The sequence below is a fragment of the Muntiacus reevesi genome, chromosome 7 (assembly GCF_963930625.1).
Source record: "Muntiacus reevesi chromosome 7, mMunRee1.1, whole genome shotgun sequence".
NCBI lineage: Eukaryota > Metazoa > Chordata > Mammalia > Artiodactyla > Cervidae > Muntiacus > Muntiacus reevesi.
In genome coordinates, this window is record NC_089255.1 from 27567396 (window position 1) to 27591604 (window position 24209).

At 36.6% G+C, this 24209-nt stretch overlaps 1 protein-coding gene across 2 annotated transcripts in view; it reads left to right on the plus strand.

Moving 5' to 3' along the window:
* KATNBL1 (katanin regulatory subunit B1 like 1) overlaps positions 1-23311 on the plus strand; it is a 46913-nt gene extending 23602 nt beyond the window's left edge. For both annotated transcript variants that reach the window (XM_065940522.1, XM_065940523.1), the window contains exons 2-10: positions 8681-8811; positions 10336-10376; positions 11753-12032; positions 17158-17276; positions 18153-18203; positions 18299-18388; positions 18751-18840; positions 20818-20911; positions 22339-23311. In XM_065940522.1, coding sequence (XP_065796594.1) covers positions 8695-8811; positions 10336-10376; positions 11753-12032; positions 17158-17276; positions 18153-18203; positions 18299-18388; positions 18751-18840; positions 20818-20911; positions 22339-22371 — 915 coding nt within the window. In that variant the 5' untranslated portion in view covers positions 8681-8694 and the 3' untranslated portion in view covers positions 22372-23311. The remainder of the gene's footprint in view (positions 1-8680; positions 8812-10335; positions 10377-11752; positions 12033-17157; positions 17277-18152; positions 18204-18298; positions 18389-18750; positions 18841-20817; positions 20912-22338) is intronic.
* Positions 23312-24209: the final 898 nt, after the last annotated feature.

The following is a 24209-nucleotide window of genomic DNA, read 5'->3' on the forward strand; positions in this document are numbered from 1 at the left end:
TTTTGTTACTGAGTAATGTTCCAGACATACTACTTTTTGTTTATCTATCCACCAGTTGATAGACATTTGGGTCATTTCCACTTTTTGGCTGTTCTGAATAATGTTGTTTGAACATTTGCACACACGTTTTTGTGTGGACATAAACTTTGATTCCTCATGAGTATGTATGTATGTAGAAGTGAAATTTCTGGGTCATACACTAAATCTTGGGCTTTGCTGGTGGCTCAGTGGTAAAGAATCCACCTGCAATGCAGGAGATGCAAGAGATACAGGTTTGATCCTGGGTCAGGAAGATCCCTTGGAGGAGGAAATGGCAGCCCACTCCAGTTGTCTTGCCTAGGAACTCCCATGGCCAGAGGACAGAAAGCAGAGAGGAACTAAAGAGCCTCTTGATAAGGGTGAAGGAGGAGAGTGAAAGAGCCAGCTTAAAACTAAGTATTAAAAAAAACTAAGATCATGGCATTCGGCCCCATTACTTCATGGCAAATAGAGGGGAAAAGGTGGAAGTAGTGACAGCTTTCCTCTTCTTGGGCTCTAAGATCACTGCAGATAGTGACTGCTTCTGTGAAATCGGAAGACAGTTGCTTCTTGGTAGGGAAGCTAAGACATACTTTAGAGTGTTGAAAAGCAGAAACATTCCTCGGCTGACAAAAGTTTGCATAGTCAAGACTATGGTCTTCCCAGTGGTCACGTGTGGTTGTGAGAGAGGCACCGTAAAGAAGGTGGAGGACTGAAGAATTGATGCTTTTGAATTGTGGTGCTGGAGAAGACTCTTGAGAGTCCCTTAGACAGCAGGGGGGTCAAACCAGTCCATCCTAAGAGAAATCAACCCTGAATACTTGCTGGAAGGACTGATGCTGAAGCTGAAACTCCAGTATTTTGGTCATCTGATGCAAACAGCTGACTCATGGAAAAGTCCCTGATGCTGGGAAAGATTGAGGGCAGAAGGAGAAGAGGGCATCAGAGGATGAGATGGCTGGATGGCATCATCGATGCAGTGGACGTGAACTTGGGCAAACTTAAGGAGATGATGAGGGACAGGGAGGCCTGACATGTTGAAGGGGTCCATGAGGTCGCAAAGAGTCAGACCCGACTGGGTGACTGAAGAACAAACAATGAAAAACTTTGATTTCTCACAAGGAAATATGTAGATGTGAAATTGCTGGGTCATACAGTAAATCTGGGGCTTCCCTTGTGGCTCAGTGGTAAAGAATCCACCTGTAGTGCAGAAGACGCAGGAGACATAGGTTTGACCCCTGGGTTAGGGAGCTCCCTTGGAGGAGGAAATGGCAGCCCACTCCAGTATCTTGCCTAGGAAATGCCTTGGATAGAGGAGCCTGGAGGGCTACAGTCCATGGGGTCGCAGAGGCAGACACGACTTAATGACTAAACTACAGCAACAACACGGTAGATCTGTATTTAACATTTTAGGAAACTGCCAAACTGTACCATTTTACACTCCCTCAGTGATGTGTGGGAATGCCGGTTTCTCCATATCCCTCTCAACATTTGCTATTGGTTGTCATTTTTGTTATAGCCATACAAGTGGTTGTGATGCAGTATCTCATTGTGGCTTTGTGTGTGTGTGTGTGTTTTAATTTTTAGTGGAGTATCGTTGCTTTACAATGTTGTGTTGGTTTTCTCTGTACAACAAAGTGGATCAACTATAGACATACGTACACACATGCGTATATTCCCATTCCGGTCGCCCCCGAACAATGAGTTGAGTTCCCTGTGCGCCACAGTAGGTCCTCATTGGTTAATCTGATTTATACAGAGTGTCAGTGGTGGATGGATGTCAGTCCCAGTCTCCCAGCTCATCCCTCTCCTCCCCTTTTCCCCTCAGTTATCCGTATGTTTGGTACTCCAGCATATCACATCCGTGTTTAAACCTGACTGACTTTAAACCTGACCCCATCCTCTGCCTGCATGCTTTTTTCTGTAGTTTAGCTGAAATAAACTTATTTCAGAGTGCAGAGGAAAGACAGATTTGTCTAACATGAGAACCTCCTGTGTTGGTGACCAGAATATTCTACCTGATTAAGGAAGACTGGTAAACAGTTTTGAGATCTTGAAATGAAAAGTACTAATTATATTTCCCATTTCAAATATTTTCTGTTTCTCTTTTTCTTGCCTTTCTATGAGTTATTTGAACACATTTTAAACATTATGTCTTGATTTATCTATATTATTTTTAGTGTATTTCTTGATATAGCAGTAGCTTCTAGCAAATAGTTCTAGGTATTATGTTACACATCTGTATTTTATCATAGTCTGCTTGAGTGAAGTGCGGAAACTTTACCTCCCTTTATGTCTCTTTGTCTTTCCCTACAGCAACATAATTGTCTTAAAACATTCCACTACATGTATTTTGAGCCACATCAAGTAGTGTTATAATTTTTGTTCCAACTATCAAACATAATTTAACGTATCATTTTCAGTTTATCTCCTTGTTGTTCTAAGATTTCTTCTTTAATTTGCTTTTATCTGACAATGTCTTGGTTTCTCCTTCACTCCTGAAGGATATTTCTCCCACACAGGAAGTTCTGGGTTGACAGTTCTTTCTTTCAGTACTTGATACACGTGCCTCTGCCTTGCACCTCTCCCTCAGTTCTCTCCACCTCTTCTCTAATGAGCCCCAGGTATTATAAGTCAATTTCGTTTATGTGAAGTCTTCTCCCTTCAGTCTGCTAACCGGATCCAGTTGTTGTGCACTCCTGGTACACAGCCTTCATCATGGGATCTTTCTCATAACCATCATGAGAATGGTTCTTGTCATTTTCCCCTGCTGGCTCTCCATTTCTTGTATTTCTGATTTTTTCCTATGACTTCTCAGATTGGTACAGGAAGAATTCATTTTTGGAACCTTGAGTTTCTGAAGATTATTTTTTTCCCCTGCATTTGCACTCAGGTGATGGTTTAGTCAGGATATAAAAATTTAAGTTTCCTAAGAATTCCTAAGGTGTTGTTCTGTGTCTTTCCCATTTGTATGTGACTTGCTTTGGGTTTGGTAGGGGGTGTTAATTTGTTCACTGTTATGTGTTCACCTTCTCTGGCTTTTCTGGTGCTCTGAAATGTCACAGTGATGTGCCTTGTAGGTCTGTTTTCATCTGCAGTGCTGACCATTAGTGTGCCCTTTCAACTTGAGAATTCATGTTCTTCAACCATGAACAGTTTTCAGTTATTTCTTTGATTTCCTCTTTGGTTTTTTTTTCTGTATTCTTTCTGAAATTCTATTTATTTAGATGTTGCTGCCTATAAGCTAATCTGGGTTTTTTTATGTGTATATATACATATTAATATTTTTACCCTAAGTTCTAGGAAATAACCCTCAACTTCTTTTACAACTTCAGTTGAGTTTTTCTGCCAACTTAATTACTACATCCTATTTTTAATTTCCAAGAGTCTTTGTCAGTTTGTTTTTGTCTCATTTGTGTTTCGTGGATGCAGTTTGTTCTTATTTCCTGAGGATTTTTTTTGAAAGTTGGGTTTATTGAGGTATTTTACATGCAGCAGAAATTTATCCTAATTACCACCATAATCAAGATATAAAACAGTTCTTTGGGGACTTTGACCATCACCGATGTCAGTATTTTTAGGAGTGTGTTTGTGTGTATTTTCCTCTGGGACTAACTAGAGTTCCCAAAGAAGCATCTATACTCTTCTCTGGAGTATTTAAGCCTGGCTGCAAGCCTCTGTGAGGCAAGTAGTAGAAAGTTAGAGGTCTTAACATTTAACATGTAAACTTTCACTTGATCCCCCTGTTTAGAATATGTTCCTCTCACCCTCATTTGTACCTGATGTTTCCTATCGCAAAGACTCTGTTTTAGATTCTCCATATGGTAAAGCCCCAGACTTTTACTGCAATGGGGAAGGACATCTAGGACTCTGTGTCTTAAATGGATATTCATTCATTGTACTTGTTTTCAAGTGCACCTTTATCCCACTTCTTAAGGCCCTCAGTATTGCCAGTTTCTAAACCTTTGGGGGATTCTACTTTTCATCTTTCCTCACTGATGCTTTAGGGTTTGGCTTTCTCAGATCTGCTAAGTTTCTTATCCCTAAAGCTTTGCGTTTCCAAAATGTTGTTGCCATCACCTCATCTTATCTTCTTTGTTCTTTTGGTGGTTATACTTTTAAAATCTTCCTTACTGTCATTGTAATAGGATTTCGGGGAATGGTAAATGTAATTGCATGTGTTCAGTCCATCATCTTTTTTTTTTTTTTTCAGTCCGTCATCTTTAAAAGTCACCTTACAAAAAAAGAACAAACCCTGTGGCCAAGACCCTTTACCATCTAGTTTCTGCCTGTCTCTCCAGCCTCACTCATCACTCCACTGCAGCTCACCCCCAGCCTAAGCTCTAGTCACATGCATCTACTTAAGTGATTGCCAAACAAACCATGTTGCTCATGCCTTTCAGTTCTGCACGTGCTATTTTCTGAGTATGCTATTTGCCCTGGAAGACTCTCCTCAGCGGAGCTTGGCTGGCTTGCATGGGTGCCCCTCTGTCAGTGTGCTTATTGCAATACTGCAGTCTTTTATTTACTTTTATAAAAGTCTCATACTAGAGGTTCCTGAACTCAAGGGCACAAGTGGATGGGCTGTCCATGAATTAGCAGCAAGAAGTTTTAGAATACCTTGAAATTGATTGCAGAATTTCATGTGTTTGTACATATTTTTGGAAAATTCAGTTCAACTAAGTGAATTTTTGTTTAACTAAGAATGTGCATTAGAAATACCTGCAGGGCTTCCTAAATGTTTCCTTGCTTTGGGCTTTTTTTCCTGATACCTGCTGAGTGATAGTCTGAAGTTAGGGTCCAGGGGAACTCTGTGGTGGCCCAGTGGTTACGACTCCATGACTTCACTGCTGAAGGTCCAAGTTCTATTTCTGGTTGGGGAACTGAGATCCCACCAGCTATGCAGTGTGGCCATTAAATAAATAGTAGTTTTCATGAAATTAGGCCGAGAAAGATGTATTTTCAGAAGCTTCCTAAGTGATTCTGTAGAACAAGATCTCCATCTGGCCTGGCATACAGTGAACACTCAGTAAATGTATAAAGGAAGGATGAGGGAGAAACTTGGGTTTCAGGCCATGACTTGTGTGAAACTTGTGCAAATGGGAAACTTACTAATTTCCTCTGTTACATAAATGGAAATGAAAACAACTCAGTCGTGTCCAACTCTGTGGCCCCATGGCCGAGCCCACCAGGTTCCTCCATCCATGGAATTTTCCATCCATGAATTCTGGAATGGGTTGCCATTTCATACTTCAGGGGATCTTCCCACCCAGGGGTCAAACCTGCATCTCTTACATTTCCTGCATTGGCAGATGGATTCTTCGTCACTAGCACCAGATGGAAAGCCCCTACATAAATGAAGTCACAGCATCTTTTTTCCGCCCTTTGGATATAGTTGGAGGAATAACAAGGTGCAGGTTATTTTTCTCAAAAGTGGAAGAAAACTCTGGAGAGCTTGTTACATGAATGAAAGAAAAATTTAAAGATTAGATATAAAACAACTCAGATATATATAATCCAATTTTGGGTCCCCTGACTGCTTATGGTTGTTTATGACCCAGTGATTTGACTCCAAAATTGTAGGCTTGAATGCATTTGAATGTCAAGATACCACTACTATTAGATCTGATTTCATAAACTTTAAATTTAATACATGGCTTGTGATAAGAAAAATGGAAAGATTGACATGTTCTGTTGTCAAAAGTACATGCCATATTATTGTAACTGTTTGCAATTTAAGAACGAGAACAGAATTTTAATTTTCTGGAATGCCCTGCCTTGTGCTTCCCTCTGTGTTTAAGGCTTTAAAAAATGTTTAACTTAGAACTACATTCATACCTCAGAGATACTGCAGGTTTGGTTTCAGACCACCTTAATATATCAAGTCACAAATTTTTGGTTTTCTAATGCATATGAAAGTTATGTTTACACTGTACTACATGTAGTCCATTAAGTGTACAATAACATTATGTCAAAAAATATGAAAAAAAAATAAAATCTTTCTTTGACAAGTGCAAAACAAACAAACAAAAAAAAGTATGTACATGCCTTAACTTGAAAATTCTTTATTGCTGGTAATTCCCTGGTGGTCCGGTGATTAGGACTTTGTGCTTCCACTGCATGGGGCATGGGTTCCACACCCACATGGGGAACATAAGATTTTGCAAGCTGTGCAATTTGGTCAAAAAGATAAAATAAAAATTCTTTAATGCTAAAAATTGCTAACCATCATTGGAGCCTTCGACAAGTCATAATCTCTTAGCTGGTGGAAGTGCTTGTCTCAACATTGGTGGCTACTAACTGATCAGGGAGGTGGATGCTGAAGGTTGGAGTGGCTGTGGCGATTTCCTAAGTAAGATAGCAGTGAAATTTGCCACACTGATTAACTCTTCCCTTCACAGACAGTTTCTCTAGCATGCAGTGCTGTTTCATAGCACTTTACCCACAGCTGAACTTCTTTCAAAATTGGTGTCAGGATTCTCAAATCCTGCCACTTGCTTTATCAACTAAGTCTGTGAAATATTCTAAATTACTTTGTGTCATTTCACCAGTTTCCACAGCATCTTCACCAAGAGTTGATTCCATCTCAAGGACCTACTTTTTTTGCTCATCCGGAAAAAGCAGCTCCTCATCTGTTAGTTTTATCGTGAAATTGTGGCAGTTCAGCCACATCTTCCAGCTCCACTTTTAATTCCAGTCCTTTTGCTATTTCCACCACATCTGTAGTTACTTCCTCTGCTGAAGTCTTGAACCCCTCAAAGTTGTCCATTAGGGTTAGAATCAGCTCTTCCAAAATACTGTTATTGTTGATATTTTGACTTCCCATGAATCAAAAATGTTTTGTAGTGGCATCTAGAATGATGAATCTGTTCCAAAGGTTTTCAGTTTACTCTGCTTTGTAGCCTTCCAAAATATGTTTTTTAAGTAATTATAAAACATATAATTTCATGTTTCATATAATTTCAAGTCAAAATTGCTTCATGGATGATTACAGAATGGATGTTGTGTTAGCAGGCATGAAGACAACACGAATCTCATTGTACATCTCCATCAGAGCTCTTGGGTGACCAGGTGGCATTGTAGATGAGCAGTAATATTTTGAAAGGAGTCTTTTTTTTTTTTTTTCTTTCTGAGCAGTCAGTCTCAACAGTGGGCTTATAAACTTCAGTAAACCATGTTGTAAACAGATGTGCTTTCATTCAGGCTTTTTTGTTCCACTTAGAGAGCACAGGTAAAATTGATTTAGCATAGTTCTTAAGGGCCCTAGGATTTGGGGAATGGTAAATGAGCATTGTCTTCAGCTTAAAGTCATCAGACACATTAGCCCCTAACAAGACAGCCAAACTGTGCTTTGAAATTTTGAAGACAAGCTTTGACTTCTCTCCTAGCTATGAAAGTCCTAGATGGCATCTTCTTCCAAAAGAAAGCTATTTCATCTCCACTGAAAAATCTGTCATTTAGTATAGCCACCTTCATTAATTAGCTAGATCCTTCTGGATGCTGCTGCTGCTGCTGCTAAGTCGCTTCAGTCGTGTCCGACTCTGTGTGACCCCATAGACGGCAGCCCACCAGGCTCTGCCGTCCCTGGGATTCTCCAGGCAAGAACACTGGAGTGGGCTGCCATTGCCTTCTCCGGATCCTTCTGGATAACTTGCTGCAATTCTACATCAGCCCTTACTGCTTCATCTTGCACTTCTGTGTCAGAGAGATGGCTTTTTCCCTTAAACCTCATGAATTAACCTCTGCTAGCTTCAGACTTTTCTTCTGGATTTTTTTTTTTTTTACCTCTCAACATTTAAAGAAGTAAAAAGAGTTGGGGTCCTGCTCTGGAATAAATTTTGGCTTAAGGGAATATTGTGGCTAGTTTGAACTTCTATCCAGATCACTAAAACTTTTTCTTATCAGCAATAAGGCTGTTTTACTTTACCATTCATTCATGTGTTCACTGGAATGACACTTTTAATTTCCTTCAAGAGCTTTTCTTTTGTATTCACAACTTAATTGACTGGTACACATGGCCTGGCTTTTAGTCTTGTTACCTTTTGACATGCCTTCCTTATTATGGTTTATCATTTCTAGCTTTTGATTTAAGGGGAGAGACTTGTGACTCTTCCTTTCACTTGAACACTTAGAGGCCATGGTAGGGTTGTTCATTAACCTAATTTCAGTATTGTTGTGCCTTAGGGAATAGGGAGAGAGATGGGACTTGCCAGTCAGTGGAGCAGTCAGAACACACGCATTTATCAATTAAGTTCATCACCTTATGTGGACACATCTTGGTGCTCAAAAACAATTATAGTATTAGCATCAAAGAGCCCTAATCACAAAACAGTGTAACAAATATACTAATGGAGAGGTATGAAATATTGTGAGAATTACCAAAATGTGACACAGGCACGAAGTTAACAAAATGCTGTTGGAAAAATGGTGCCAGTGGACTTCCTTGATGCAAGGTTGCCACAGGCTTTGAATTTGTTAAAAAAAAAAAAAAAAAAAAAAAACTGTGAAGTGCAATAAATTGAGGTATGCCTTTCCGTCCTCTGCTGTACTTGTAAGCCTCTTTTATGCAGCATAGAGCTGTTGTATTTTTGTGTGTGCTAAGGAAAGATTAGGCTCTTTTGCTTTTTGTATTTTCTGTTTATTATTTTTATTTTTTGTCTAGGTATTTAAGAGATTATGGCATCTGAAACCCACAATGTTAAAAAACGCAACTTTTGTAATAATACTGAGGATCATTCCATTGATCTTCCTAGAAAAAGGATCTCTAATTTCACTAATAAGAACATGAAGGAGGTAAGTCCATGGTTTCTAGGATTAAGACAGTATCTCAGTCTATTTAGATAGCCACAGCATTATGCTAGAGACTGGATGGCTTATAAACAACAGAAATTTATTTCTCACAGTTAGGGGATGAGTCATGGCCATAGCAGAGTTGGTATCCAATAAGTGTCTACTTCCTGACTCATAGATAGCTGTCATCTACCTCCTCACATGGTGGAAGGAGAGAGAGAGAATTCTCTACTCTCTTTTATAAGGACACTAGTCCTGTTCATGGGGTTCTACCCTCATGATCTAATCACCTCCTGAAAGCCCTCCCTCTTAATACCATCACTCTGGGGTGGGGGTGGTTTAGGGATTGAACATAGGAATTTCATGGAAACACAGTCATTCAGTTTGATACAGTTTAAACAGTTAAGTCTATGGGTGAAAGTGAAGTGAAGTTGCTCAGTTGTGCCCGATTCTTCACGACCTGATGGACTGCAGCCTACCAGGCTCCTCCATGGGAGGATTTTCAGGCAAGAGTCCATGGGATTTTCCAGGCAAGAGTACTGGAGTGGGTTGCCATTGCCTTCTCTGTTAAATCATCTCTAGATTACTCATAATATTTCAGTTCAGTTCAGTCGCTCAGTCGTGTCCGACTCTGCGACCCCATGAATCGCAGCACACCAGGCCTCCCTGTCCATCACCAACTCGCGGAGTTTACTCAAACTCATGCCCATCGAGTCGGTGATGCCATCCAGCCATCTCATCCTCTGTCGTCCCCTTCTCCTCCTGCCCCCAATCCCTCCCAGCATCAGGGTCTTTTCCAGTGAGTTAACTCTTCGCATGAGGTGGCCAAAGTATTGGAGTTTCAGCTTCAGCATCAGTCCTTCCAGTGAACACCCAGGATTGATCTTTAGGATGGACTGGTTGGGTCTCCTTGCAGTCGAAGGGGCTCTCAAGAGTCTTCTCCAACACCATAGTTCAAAAGCATCAGATAGCATATTAAAAAGCAGAGACATTACTTTGCCAACGAAGGTCCGTCTGGTCAAGTCTGTGGGTAGTTCTGAGTAAATGGGAGGGTGATAGTTTTGCTTAATCTGGCCAAATTAGGTAGAATTAATAAAAAATTGAAATCTGTTTATATTCCAAAATCTAAAAACTTTTTGGCCACTATATTGTTTTGATATGATACAATTTAAATATTTTAGTTTAATTTTAGAGGAATCACAGAAGTGCTTTTTGTTCACCATTGCAAGGCTCGTTAGCACTGGTGTAATTTCTTAAAACCATATTAAAATTCAACACATTTATTTAGCACCCTGCATATCTAATATATGACTAGTAGCATGGAAACTAGTCAAACAGATATGTTGCATTGTCAAAAATACATGCAGTGTTGTTGTAACTAATAATTGAAAGTACAGCATCAGTACAGTAATAGCTTTATCTGAAAAGTTTAACTTGAGTTTCAGACTTGTTGACATCAATCACAAAGTTTACATAGCTTGGTTAAATAACTTACATATGCTGCAACTGTCTACTTGTGTTTTTCAGGTTAAGAAATCTCCAAAACAGTTGGCTGCTTACATAACTAGGTAAGAACTTCTTTGAAATTTGTGGGAAACAGCAAATATTGAAAGCTGGATAAGAGGAAAAGTAGGAGAAGAAAATACTGTGGTTTAGTATGATAATTTATTGTCAAGCAACTCCTTTGTGCCAGACACTGTGCTAAATATATCAGTGTAAGATGGACAGGTACCATTACCCCAAACAGGTGATAAGTTGGGGAAAAAAAAGGTTTTGGCTTTCTTTAGGGCTATACACCCAGAAGGTGGTAAAAGCGGCATTTACTTTCAGGTCTACTGAACTCCAAAGGCACTTTCCATTAGACCAGTGGGTCTCAAACTATGATCTGGGACCCTGGAGGTCCCTAAAGTCCTTTCAAGGAGTTTATGACATCAAAACTATCTTCATAACAATGCATATGTGTTAAGTTGCTTCAGTCGTGTGCCTGTGACTCTTTGTGGCCCTATGGACTACCGCTTGCCAGGCTCCTCTGTCCGTGGGATTTTCCAGGCAAGAGTACTGGAGTGGGTTGCCATTTTCTTCTGCGGGGGAAAATAATAAGACATTATTAACCTTCATTTTCACACTATTCCAAGTGTACAGTAGAGTTTTCCAGAGGCTACATGATATAAGATATTGAGTGCAGAAACGGATATGAGGATCCAGCTGTTTTCTGTTAAACCAGATATTAAACCAAATACAAAACAGTGCCATTCTTCTCACTATATTTTTGTTTTAGAAAATAAAGGATTTTTTAAAAATATTCTATATAATATGTAATGAGTTTATCATTTTTTAATTAATTAACAAATTTTCTGTTTTAGTTTCTGATTCATCAAATACCAGTAGATATTGCTCACAAAAAAAATTTTTTGAGACGTCAGCAATTTGAGTGCAAAGCATCCTGAGGCCAAAGCGTTTGAGAGCCACTCTACTAAACCATGAGATGTGCTGTCTGTTGTTTTATCTTATTCAAACAAATTAAATATATTTCGGTTTAATCAAAATAAGTGTTCTCTTTTATATTAAAGTATATATTCAGACTTGCATGATTCAAACTTGCATAATTATTGTGTCACCTTGTTAGAAAAAGATTAGGTGAATTGAAATTGTTAATACTTCGTGAATGCATTGTAACATTTCATTTTAAAAATATCTAGTTATTATGATGTTTTCTTTTCTTTTTGGTCCAAAGTATCATCCTTTTCATTGCTTTCCAGATAGTTTGTAATTTCCCTTTTATTTTTCTCTTCAATCTAAGACTTAAGATTTTTTAAAATTATTCTGCTTCTGATTTTAGTAGATAGTGATCATAGAATGTGGCCTCCTAAGTCTGTCTCTTTAAAAACTTTTAAAGCTTTTCATATGGTTCTTTATCATTTAAGAAAATCAATTCTTTTTACAGAACAGTTGGACAAGCTGTGAAAAGCCCAGATAAACTACGTAAGGTGATCTATAGACGAAAGAAAGTTCATCATCCTATTCAAAATCCTTGTTACAGAAAAAAACAGTCCCCTAAAAGTGGGGGCTGTGTCATGGCAAATAAAGAAAATGAACTGGCTTGTGCAGGCCACCTCCCTGAAAAATTACGGCATGATAGTCGGACATATTTGATTAACTCCAGTGATTCTGGTTCTTCACAGACAGAAAGCCCATCATCAAAATATAGTGGCTTTTTTTCTGAGGTAAGTCATTTATATAAACTTAACTTTTTTTTTTTAAATTACTGGCTTTTTCCTTCCTGTAGTCTGCTAGTAAAATAATTCGCTGTTTATTGAATTCAGACTATTTGAGAGATTTTAACTCCCTGCAGCAGTTTTCTAGATTAACGAAATTTGAATCTGTTGTTTATTCCGTTTTTCTAAGTTAGGGATGAAATGATTGACAAGCCGCTATAATTTCCAGAATGGCAAGTTAGCCAGCAGAGATTTAAAGAAAGGGAAGAGATCAGAAACCTTGCATAAAAAGTGGAGCATGGAGCCAGGTATCCAGGCATGTTTGGGTGGGCTGCCAAAATCGCCACTGGAACCTTTGTTCAGGCAAGCCTGCTTTAGTGCTGCTGCTCTTCTGGCTCAGGAGCAGCAGTTGTCTGTTTGAACAAGCTTTGGGAATTGTTTTGGGTAGTAGAGATGTTCTAAAACTGGACCATGGTGGTGGTTGCACAACTCCATACATAAATTTATTTAAAATCTTTGAATTACTTACTTTCAATATGAGAGTTTTATGGTATATAAATTATAGCTCAGGAAAATGAATTTTTTAAAAAATGGTCATTTCAAAGAATGGTTTGATGAAAAATTTATACACATATAAGTTTAAAATAATTAAAATTATTGCATTTATTGTATATATTGTAGAAAATAAACCTAAAGGAAACAGTTATCCATAAGCTTAACATCTGTAGATAGCAATGTTAAATTTTTGATGTCTCTTTTCATATACATATTGTTTGATAACTTGGTTTTTATGTTTAATAAATTTTAATATTTTTCCATGTAATTAGATAGCATTTGTATGGTTTTTCCCTTCCAGTTTTACTGAGATATAATTGACATACAGCATTTGGTATACACATAATTATTTGAGTTAAATATGTCATGAAATGATCACCACATTAAGTTTAGCAAACATTCATCATGTATAGATACAAAATTTTAGAAATGGAAAAAGAATTTTTTTCCTTGTGATGAGATCTCTTAGGATTTGCTCTCTTAACAGCTTTTATATATAACACACAGCAGTGTTCATTGTATTTACCAAATTATACATTACATTGCTAGTACTTAGAGCTGGAAGTTTGTACTTTTGACTGTCTTCATGCAGTTCCCCGTCAACCACTCATGCATGCCTCTGGTAGTCAGAAATCTGATCTTTTTCTGTGAGTTTATTTGTTTATGAGTTCAGTTCAGTCGCTCAGTTGTGTCTGACTCTTTGTGACCCCATGGACTGCAGCATGCCAGGCCTCCCTGTCCATCACCAACTCCCACAGTTTACCCAAACTCATGTCCATTGAGTCGGTGATGCCATCCAGCCATCTCATCCTCTGTCATCCCCTTCTCCTCCTGCCTTCAATCTTCCCCAGCAAGTCTCTCACTATTTCCACTGTTTGCCCATCTATTTGCCGTGAAGTGATGGGACCGGATGCCATGATCTTAGTTTTCTGAATGTTGAGCTTTAAGCCAACTTTTTCACTCTCCTCTTTCACTTTCATCAAGAGCCTCTTTAGTTCTTCACTTTCTGCCATAAGGGTTGTGTCATCTGCATATCTGAAGTTATTGATATTTCTCCTGGTAATCTTATTCCAGCTTGTGCTTCTTCCAGCCCAGCATTTCTCATGGTGTACTCTGCATATAAGTTAACTAAGCAGGGTGACAATATCCAGCCTTGACGTACTCCTTTTCCTATTTGGAACCAGTCTGTTGTTCCATGTCCAGTTCTAACTGTTGCTTCCTGACTTGCATACCGATTTCTCAAGAGGCAGGTCAGGTGGTCTGGTATTCCCATCTCTTTCAGAAATGGGAATTTATGAGTTTATGCGTTTGTTTTTATATATAATAGGCATACAACACTATGTTAGTTACTGATATACAATGTAGTGGTTTGATATTGCTGTATATATTGAAATGATTACCACAATAAGTCTAGTTATCATCTGTCACCATACAAAGATACTACTGACTGAGCCACCAGGGAAGCCTAATTAATGAATACATAATGTTATAGGGCATGAATGTACCTTCATTTCTTAAACTATGATTTGGTAAGCTTAGTATTGTTTCTCTCTGACATGACAGTTAGAAAAACATTTTTTATGGCATACAAGCAAAAAAAAACTTTATATTAAAATTGTCATAAGTATGTAGATGAATAAAAATGAACATTGTATGTAGGATAATAATTACAAGTAAATAATGTGAAAGAACAGTAAAAAAGTGTTACTAACTAAAACCATAATGATAACAAAAAAGGATTCCATTTGTCAGTGAAAATGTTCTTGTAAAAATAAGATCCCAGAGTAATAGAAAGTTAGTAATGCTAGGAGAGGTGAAGTAAGTGTCTGTAGTATCTGTGAGAAAAGGGCGAGCAAGGAGAATTTGACTTAGTAGTGAATTTTCATGAGCCCTGGAGAAACAGATGGTACCTAAACTTTAGTGTTAAAATTGAGGGTCGCTGTCATACTAATTCATTCACAAATATGTATTTGATGGCTCCCTGTTGTGCAGTGTATTCTGAGGCTCTGAGAAACAGATTGGTGGGTGAAAAACTGACACTGCCCCTTCTTTCTTGTAGTTATAGAAGTGATGAAACCAACACAGACTAGAAAATCAAAGAAACTACATACCCTGATCCAGAAATATGGCCTAGATTGGGACCTGCATTGGATACTCAGTTGAACTGAGGCAGTAAACATTCTTAGTGAAAATGCCTTTTTTAAAAAAAATCTTCAGTTGTACATTTGTATTAGTGCCACATTTTTTTGTGTGTGGCATTTTTAAAGGCCCCCCTTTTACTTAGCTTCCATTTTGACTGCTTTCCACAAACCTTCATTAACCCTGTGCTTAACTAATAGGTTTGTTAATTGTTCTTTTGTTGTTTCAGACTTTTTTTCCTGATTGGCTAATGCCTTCTCTGAAAACCTAGATTGAAAAGTGATGCTAGATTATTTTGTCTAAGTTCAAATATACACAGCCTTTTCATCTAGCAGTTGCACTCCTAGGTATATACCCAAGGGAATTGAAAAGGCCACACAGATACTCATCAGGTACTCATAACACTTTTTAATAGCCCCAAGTGGAAACCATCCAATTGTTCATCACCTGACTTGGATAAATAAAATCTCATAGGCCATATAATAGAATATTATTTGATCATTAAAAAGGAGTAAAATCCCAATATATGCTACACTCTATATAAATCTTGAAAACATCTCTGTGAAAGAAGCCGCACATTAAAGAAGGTCATATATTATATGATTCAGTTTATGTGAATCATCCAAATTAGGCACAGCTCAGTTGGTAAAGAATCTGCCTGCAGGAGACCCCGGTTTGATTCCTGGGTCAGGAAGATCTGCTGGAGAAGGAATAGGCTACCCACTCCAATATTCTTGGGCTTCCCTGCTGGCTCAGCTGGTAGAGAATCCACCTGGAATGTGGGGGACCTAGGTTTTATCCCTGGGTTAGGAAGATCCCCTGGAGAAGGGAAAGGCTACCCATTCTGGTATTCTGGCCTAGAGAATTCCATGGACTGTATAGTCCATGGGTTTGCAAGGAGTCAGACATGACTGAGTGACTTTCACTTTCATAGAGACAGCAAATAGACTAATAGTTGTGAATAGCTGGAGAGAGGGGAGAATGGAGTCCAGGATTTCTTTTGGAAGTGATGAGAAGGTTCTAAAATTCATTGTGGTGGTGCTTGTACAACTCTGTGAATATACTAAAAATTACTGAATTGTGCATTTTAAATGGGTCAATTTATGTTATATGAATTGTATCTTACTCTGTTATTAAAAAATTGGATCTAGCTATTCCAGCTCTAAAATTAATCCTACAGAAGTTTTTGTACAAGTGTCCATATTTACATACATAAGGTGTTCATTGATGCACAGTTTTAGTAGGTTAATACCAGAATCAGTCTAAAATTGTGGTTCATAAAGACTGGCCAATATGTAATTGTTTCTTAAAAATGAGACTAATTTATGTGTTGTTGTTTTTTTCCTTCAAAAAGCATTTTTATTTCACATGTTGATGCATACTACATCTAGAGTTTTAAGTTTTTTTATGTTAGGAAGTATTGTCAACATTCATTGTTTTTCAAATGAATATTCAATTTATCTGATCTATTAAGAAATTTTTAAAATTATATTTATGTGATGTTTGTCATAAATTATTAGTTGTATATACATTTGTCTGTATCTGAAGTTTCTTTAACGTGCTATTATTTGTCTATCTTCTTGTCAATGTCACACTATTTCAGTTGCTGTGGTTTTGTAATATATTTTGATGTTATTGTTTAGTAACTAAGTCATGTCTGATTCTTTCACAACCCCATGGATTGTAGCCCACTAGCCTCCTCTGTCCATGCAATTTTCTAGGAAGAATAGTGAAGTGGGTTGCATTTCCTTCTCTAGTGATCTGTTTTGATATTGAAAAAAATCTTTCATATTATTTAAGTGAAAAAACAGTTCTCAAAAATATAGATATTAGAATATTTTAATTTTTTACCTGCCTAATTTGTCATTGTCTAGAAAGTGGTTTGAAAGATTCTTACCAGTATGTTAACAGTGATTACTTCTCAGGAGTTAAATAAATATTTTTGTGGATAAGTAGAAAATACTTATTTTATAAAGTTTTGTGCTACTTGAACTTTTTGCAACAGGAATGTGTTACCTTAATTATATAGAAAAAAACGAATGAATATAAATCTTGTCATAAAACTGAATTTTTGTGATTCCCTATTCATCCTAATTAGTTGATAATGACTAGCCTGTATGGTTACCTTTTCCTTTAATTCACATTATAAATTAAATCCTAGGTTTGTAGGTGAGTAAAAATAATTTATTCTATGAATTATTGAGATTTAAAAGGAAATAGTAACAAATAAGAAAAAGTATTGATAAAAAATTAACAGGTCCTAAATTGTTTCAAATCATTTGTTTACTGTGTTCACTGTAGTATTTCTTTTTGTGGACCAGTAAAAGGAATTACCTTTGCTTAATTTTAAAATATGTTTACCAGAATAATTTAATTGAAAAAGATGATTTTATGTCATACCTCGATGCGCTTTTTAACAAATTAGATTATTGCCTTTCAGGTTTCTCAGGACCATGAAACAATGGCACAGGTTTTGTTCAGCAGGAATTTGAGATTGAATGTAGCTTTAACTTTCTGGAGAAAGAGAAGTATTAGTGAACTTGTAGCATATTTGGTAAGGTAAGTGTGACCCTTAATGATTTTGTTCAGTAAAAGTAATTTCCAATGTATAATTTCTTCTTTTTTATGCTATACTGGTTAAAGTTTTACACTTCCTAATTTAGCTTCATAGTGACAATATGTTTTAAATTATATTTATCTACAGTCTAATTAACCAAAATACAGAAAACTATGTTTTATCATATTGAACAAACATTTTACCTTCTCTGACTAAGATTCTTTTTTTTTTTTTAATTTATTTATTTTTTATTTATTTATTTGGCTATGCCAGGTGTTAGTTGTGGCACATGGAATCTTTAGTTGTAGCATTCAAACTCTTAGTTCCAGCATGTGGGATCTAGTTCCACTCCCAGGGATCAAACCTGGGCCCTCTGCATTGGGAGCGCAGAGTTTTAGCCACTGGGCCACCAGAGAAGTCCCCTGACTAAGATTCTTATCTATAAAACTAAGAGATACCATTATGCAAAAACCAACCTTTCAGTAAAAATTTTAACCATTACCTTCTCACTGTATTTGTCTCCACAGATGTTACCTTGGTGAGGCCTTTCTTAACCACCTTATTTAAATATATATTTTTTTTCACTCTCTATCCCTCTTTTCCATTTTATTTTTTCCACAGTACTTCTCACCATCAGCATGCTTTATGTTCTTGATTTGTTCATTGTCTGTTGCTGCCCTCTCCACCCTCCTCCCATACTCACACACGCATTGAAAAACAAGCCCTGTCTCTCTGTTCACTGGTGTATCCTTAACACTTGACTCATCATAGACACTCAGATCATTTGTTCAGTGAGTAAATTTCTCAAAAGCAGTGTGATGATTATAATATAAAAGGAAATAAGAAAATCAGCTCTCTAAGCAGTTTTGTTCCCACAGGATAGAGGACCTTGGAGTTGTGGTGGATTGCCTTCCCGTGCTCACCAATAGGTAAGAAGACTAGTTTTCAGAAAAAAAAGGAAGTTTAAAGAAGAACCGATTACAACCTGTTTATATTTTTATAAATTAGTATTTATTTATTTTAGTTTACAGGAAGAAAAACAGTACATCTCACTTGGCTGCTGTGTAGATTTGTTGCCTCTAGTAAAGTCACTACTTAAAAGCAGATTTGAAGAGTAAGTGCTAATCTGAATCTCAATTCATTTTTCTCTTTCATCATCATCTTGATTTTGTGCCTTACAAGTACATAATGGTAGATTGAGCTCCCTGAGACATACGTGGTTTTTGTTTTAAGAATATAGACTGACTAAAGAACACTTAGAAAATTATCTATAAACATGTTACATAAAATGCAGTTTGGTGAAAGTAGTGAAAAATTAATTTATAAAGGTGTGCCTGTGTATTTTTTAATCAGTGTGTATGCATATTTGTGTGTGTGTGTGTATGTATGCATTTTTTGAGGCAGGTAGAGTATCATCTTTTCTAAAAGGCTTCTTGGATGAAAACACTTGAATTTTGTAACAAAATGTCATTTCAGGTATATAATAGTTGGTTTAAACTGGCTTCAAGCAGTCATAAAAAGATGGTGGTCAGAACTATCATCTAAAACAGAAATTGTGAATGATGGGTGAGTATACCTTTAGAGATAAACTCGTGTTACTAAAGACTTTTTTTTCAGGAAAGTAGCTTGATTAACTTAGGTGATAATTTTATTTTATGATTATCAGTTGTTCATTTGCTAAGTTGTGTTCAACTCTTTGCAACCCCATGGACTGCAGCACTCCAGGCTTCCCTGGTCTTCACTATATCCCAGAGTTTGCTCAAATTCATGTCAGTGATGCCATCCAACCATCTCATCCTCTGTCACCCCCTTCTCCTGCCTTCAGTCTTTCCCAGCATCAGGGTCTTTTCCAGTGAGTTGGTCTTTCACATTAGGTGGCCAGAGTATTGGAGCTTCAGCTTTAGTATCAGTACTTCCAGTGAATATTTAGGGTTGATTTCCTATGGGATTGACTGGTTTGATCTCCTTGCTGTCCAAGGGACTCTCAAGAGTCTTATCCAGCCCCACATTTCGAAAGCATCAATTCTTCAGCACTTAGCCTTTCTTATGGTAGACACTTATATACAACTACTGGAAAAACCATAGTTTTGATTGTATGGACCTTTGTTAGCAAAGTGATATCTCTGTTTTTTAATATACTTTCTAGGTTTGTCATAGCTTGTCTTCCAAGGAGCGAGTGTCTTAATTTCTTGGGCTGCAGTCGCCATCCTCAATGATTCTGGAGCCCAAGAAAATAAACTTTACCACTGTTTCCAGTTTTTCCCCATCTATTTGCCATGAAGTGTTGGGACCAGATGCCATGATCTTAGTTTTTTGAATGTTGAGTTTTAAGCCAGCTTTTTCACTCTCCTCTTTCACTTTCATCAAGAGGCTCTTTAGTTCCTCTTTGCTTTCTGCCATTAGAATGGTATCATCTGCGTACCTAAGGTTGTTTCTTCTGGCAATTTTGATTCCAGTTTGTGATTCATGCAGCCTGGCATTTTGCATGATGTGCTCTGCATAGAAGTTAAATAAGCAGGGTGACAGTATACAGCCTTGACATACTCCTTTTCCAGTTTTGAATGAGTCTGTTTTTCCATGTCCGGTTAAAAATGCTGCTCCCTGACCTTCATAAAGCTTTCTAAGAAGGCAGGTAAGGTGGTCTGGTATTCTCATCTCAAAGAATTGTCCACAGTTTGTTGTAATCTACACAATCAAGGGCTTTAGCATGGTCAGTGAAGCAGATTGTCAGTGTATAGTACTTATTCTCTTCATTTTCAGAGAAATAATAAATTGGGATACCATTCATATTTCGAATGTTACATGTAAAAGTTGAATTCCAGAGCCCAATAATCCCCTGTGTCTATTGTTCTGGCAGAACGATACCCTTTTGGAAGGCAAAAGCACAGACTTACATCCATTATATATATTTTGGGAGGCAAAAGCACAGACATATCCATTATAAAGTAGTGAGAGACAAAACCTTTTTATCCGTTATAAAGGAGTGAGAGAGAGAAAAAGAGATGACCTTTGGTGGAGTAAAATTGAGACCCAGGAATGGAGTCATCCTGGGGGCGTCCTTTGGGTCTCTGAATTAGATAGCCAAAGGACATTAACATAAGAATTCAGTGTGGATGATTACAGTTCTAAAAACCGAATTATAATCATAGTTTGAGTATTGTCTTGATGTGAAAGTGTGTGGGTGTTCTCCCAAATGAGCCAGATTATCATGAAACTACAATATATATATATATATATATCCCAACAGTTTCCTTTCAGTCCATAATTTGCTTTCTAGGCTCTCAGAGTTTCCCCACTTCATACCCAAAAACTGGATGTCCAAATGTCCCAAATGCCTCATTGTTTTCTTGCTTGCTTTAACAACTGAGTAACCTTTAATTTCCATGATTGACATGTACTAGTTTAAAGAATTGCTTGACTTCAAACGGTATAATTTTATCCTGAAGAAGACTTGAAAATTTTAAAGCTGTTTTCATTAAGTATATTAGCTACCAAATTCCATAATTCACTATATTTGTATTTTTTCTTCTTTTTCTTTCCTAGAAATATTCAGATTTTAAAACAGCAATTAAGTGGGTTGTGGGAACAGGAAAACCATCTTACTTTGGTTCCAGGATATACTGGTAATATAGCCAAGGTAATCTATATTTAAGCTTAACTAAAACTTTGGGATAATGTAGTAGTATTATGCAGTCATAAATGAACTCATTTGAATGTCCAGTTAAGTACTACTCTAATGAGGTCTAAAGTCAGTTTCATATTTATAAACACTTAAGGTGCTCTGGATATGAATATGACTTTGGCAAGGAACATAAGAATTAGTCATTGAATGTGTTTCATATACAGCAATATGTGCTAGTAGGTATTTAATGACCTTGCTCCAATTACAGAAAAATATTTAGAAAAAATTTAAGAACCCAGGTTATGAAGGCATCTGAAACGGCAGTGATACTCAGGAAGCAAGGGGTGAGGAACATAGTCAAATAGCTTGGGAGTATTTTTAACTTGGCTTTTGCTAATGCTATATTTTTAGGGGAAAGTTAAGTTGTTCAAATCACAATATGAATTTGACATCATTCTTTATTGATTTGCTTGATCTTAAAGGAAAAAGTGCATTACTATTTTGGATTTTAATATTTAGACTCCAGAAAACATTGGTAGTTAAAATATAATTGCAAAAGTAAATCATTATTAAAAAATATTTCCACCCTTATATTGGGCATACTGCTATCATATAAATGGGCATTAAGCCAGAAATATAACAACTTCCTCTGGTTTAAAAAATATCATATTCTTTAAAAAAAGATTTGTGTCTCAGACTGACATATAAAATTTTTCTTGAAATACCTTCATGAAAGGAAGGATAATCTTGTATCAAGCAAATATATTATACCAATGTGTATAGTTTTACTCTGTAGAATTCTTAATGATGAAAATTTTATGAACAGAACCAATTTCCTAAAGTTTTTAAATTATTATTTTATTTGTTGTTCTTTTGTTAACAGGAGGAAAATGAAGTAAAAGTTGATAGAAAATACAATACATGATATAGCACATTATTCTGAAAGTACTTTGTATTCTTAGTAGTAGAACTGAAAGATTATTTCTTTAGAAATTTGCAAGGTACTATGTTTGTTATTATAAACAATATTGAGTAATGAAAAGTTCTGTGAAGTTCCTTAAGCCATGATAAAACCTCCTTAACAATATTATACCCTCACTGTAATTTTTTGAGGGTAGAAATGAGAATGGCCATTATCAAGCTGGCCTGGCATTTATTTAGCACTGAAGGAACTGCTGTGAATGATGTAATGATCTTGCTTAGCTATAAAAGCAGAGTTGTTTGATAACAGAAGCTAGAACATTCCCTACGCACTTTGCAAACACTTCCTGAGCACATGCTATGTGCTACCAAAGTGCAGATAAAATGTTGAGTAGGGCAGATCTTTTGCACTCAGAGGGCCACTAAGGCAGAACAAGGGGCAAAGAGGGAGAAGAAAATGGGGTGTGTATATGTGTGTTTACAGTGCTGGCTAATGAGATGTTTCTGTTTTATTCTCCAAGGATGTAGATGCTTATTTATTACAGTTACATTGAGAGACTTCATCTATAGCATTTGGCTATTCAAAACATCCTTGGACTACATGATTTCCGCAGAAATATCTCATCTGAGAACTGTGAACTATGGAAGAAATCAAAACCATTTTTTCCTTTAAAGAAACATATGATGAAACCACTAATGAAATGCTACCGATCTCCTTCACATTGAAGTGGAAAAAGATCCAAGAGGAGCAGCTTCAGCTTTGGTGCGGTGGAAGTGCACTAGGAAGGTCGTTCACCTTTGCTGCATTCAGGTGTATGTGGTTATTTGGTAACATGTTTAAGAGCTACTGGGTCTTCATGCAATCCTGCATAAGAATATAATTTATACTATGTGGAAAATAAGACAGGACTTACTACTAGGAATCACAGAGACCAATCATCGTTCCTTTTTTTTTAAGATTGTGTTTTATAAGAAAACACTTAAATGTGTGCAGCTACTATTTTCTTATGTTGAAAAGACTTTAAAGTTTAAACCATTATAGCAAATAATCAGTACTAAAAGTTTTTTGTTCACACTGAGATACTGTGTATGCAAAATGCCTTAATTATTAATAAGCCAATGTGTATGATACCAATATCTGTTTAAGAAAATTAAAAGCAACCATGCTTCTGGCATGATAAAATCATGGAATTAAATCAGGGGTTTCCATTCATGTAGAATGTTGTTGAAACTTATTCCACACTACTCTTAAAACTTGAGAATATTTTTAGTATCTCTGATTTTTTTTTTGCCAGAATCATGTCATATATGTATGTATGTGTTACTCCTATATATAAGAAAAAGGTGAATCTGTATTTGTATGAATGCTTAACTGGAAATGTCTATGGAATTGACTAATTTATATTCACTTTTTATTGTATATAGATTTCTGATATTTTCAGTTCTGTATCATTTAAGTTTTCTTCATTTGAGTAAATTCACTAAATATTTCTATTTTTTGCTTTTTTAAGTTCTGATTTTATATGAATTCTACTTTTTTTTCACTACATATGTTTAAAGAATTACATACAATGCTTTAGAAATGTTTACACTTAGTGCTGACCTTGTATTTTAAATTCCAATACTTTACTACCTCCTCCAAAGGTTGGTATGAAATGCCAGCAGACTGTATGAGGTCTCTCTTTTATTCTAATACCAGTTTTAGTATCAGAGAACCCACTTCTGGAATGTCTTAACAGCTGCATACATTACCTTGAAAGTAATTGGGGTTTAAATACCACTGTTGGTGGTTCGCATATCGTCTCATCTTTAATAAGCCTGAGAGGAATCTGAACAAAAACTTTTAGGAATTGAATTTCTGTGCAGTAATCCTTTTAAGCACTTGAATGTAAATCTTTAGCATTTACCCAATTAGCCACTACTAATGTGAATCTGAAACACGCATCCTCTTGCTTTAAAAAATGTTTTTTCACTGAGTTCTTTTTTGTATAGCTATATTTTATATAGCTATGTATTCCTTATAGTGAACATCAGTTGTAGTAATTAATTATTCTCTAAAGATTTTAGATTAGAATAATTTCAGGTTACTGCATTTCTGGGTTTTGAAAGTTGAGTTATTTAAGAAGTCATTTTTCAGGGGGTGGAAATTTGAACTGTAAACCTGCATCATCTCTGTGAAACCTTAAGATGATGAAATATAACCTTTCTTTGTTCCTGTTCCTTTAGTTTTCACTCTCTTATCTTACAGTTTCAACCAGTTAATACAGTTGGTACATGGTGCTAATGAGGCTAAAGACAGGACTTCGGTCCTTTTAAGTGTTTGTTAACTTTACACACATACACAGAACTATTCATGGCTACAGATTGCACCTTAAGCATCCATCTCACAAAT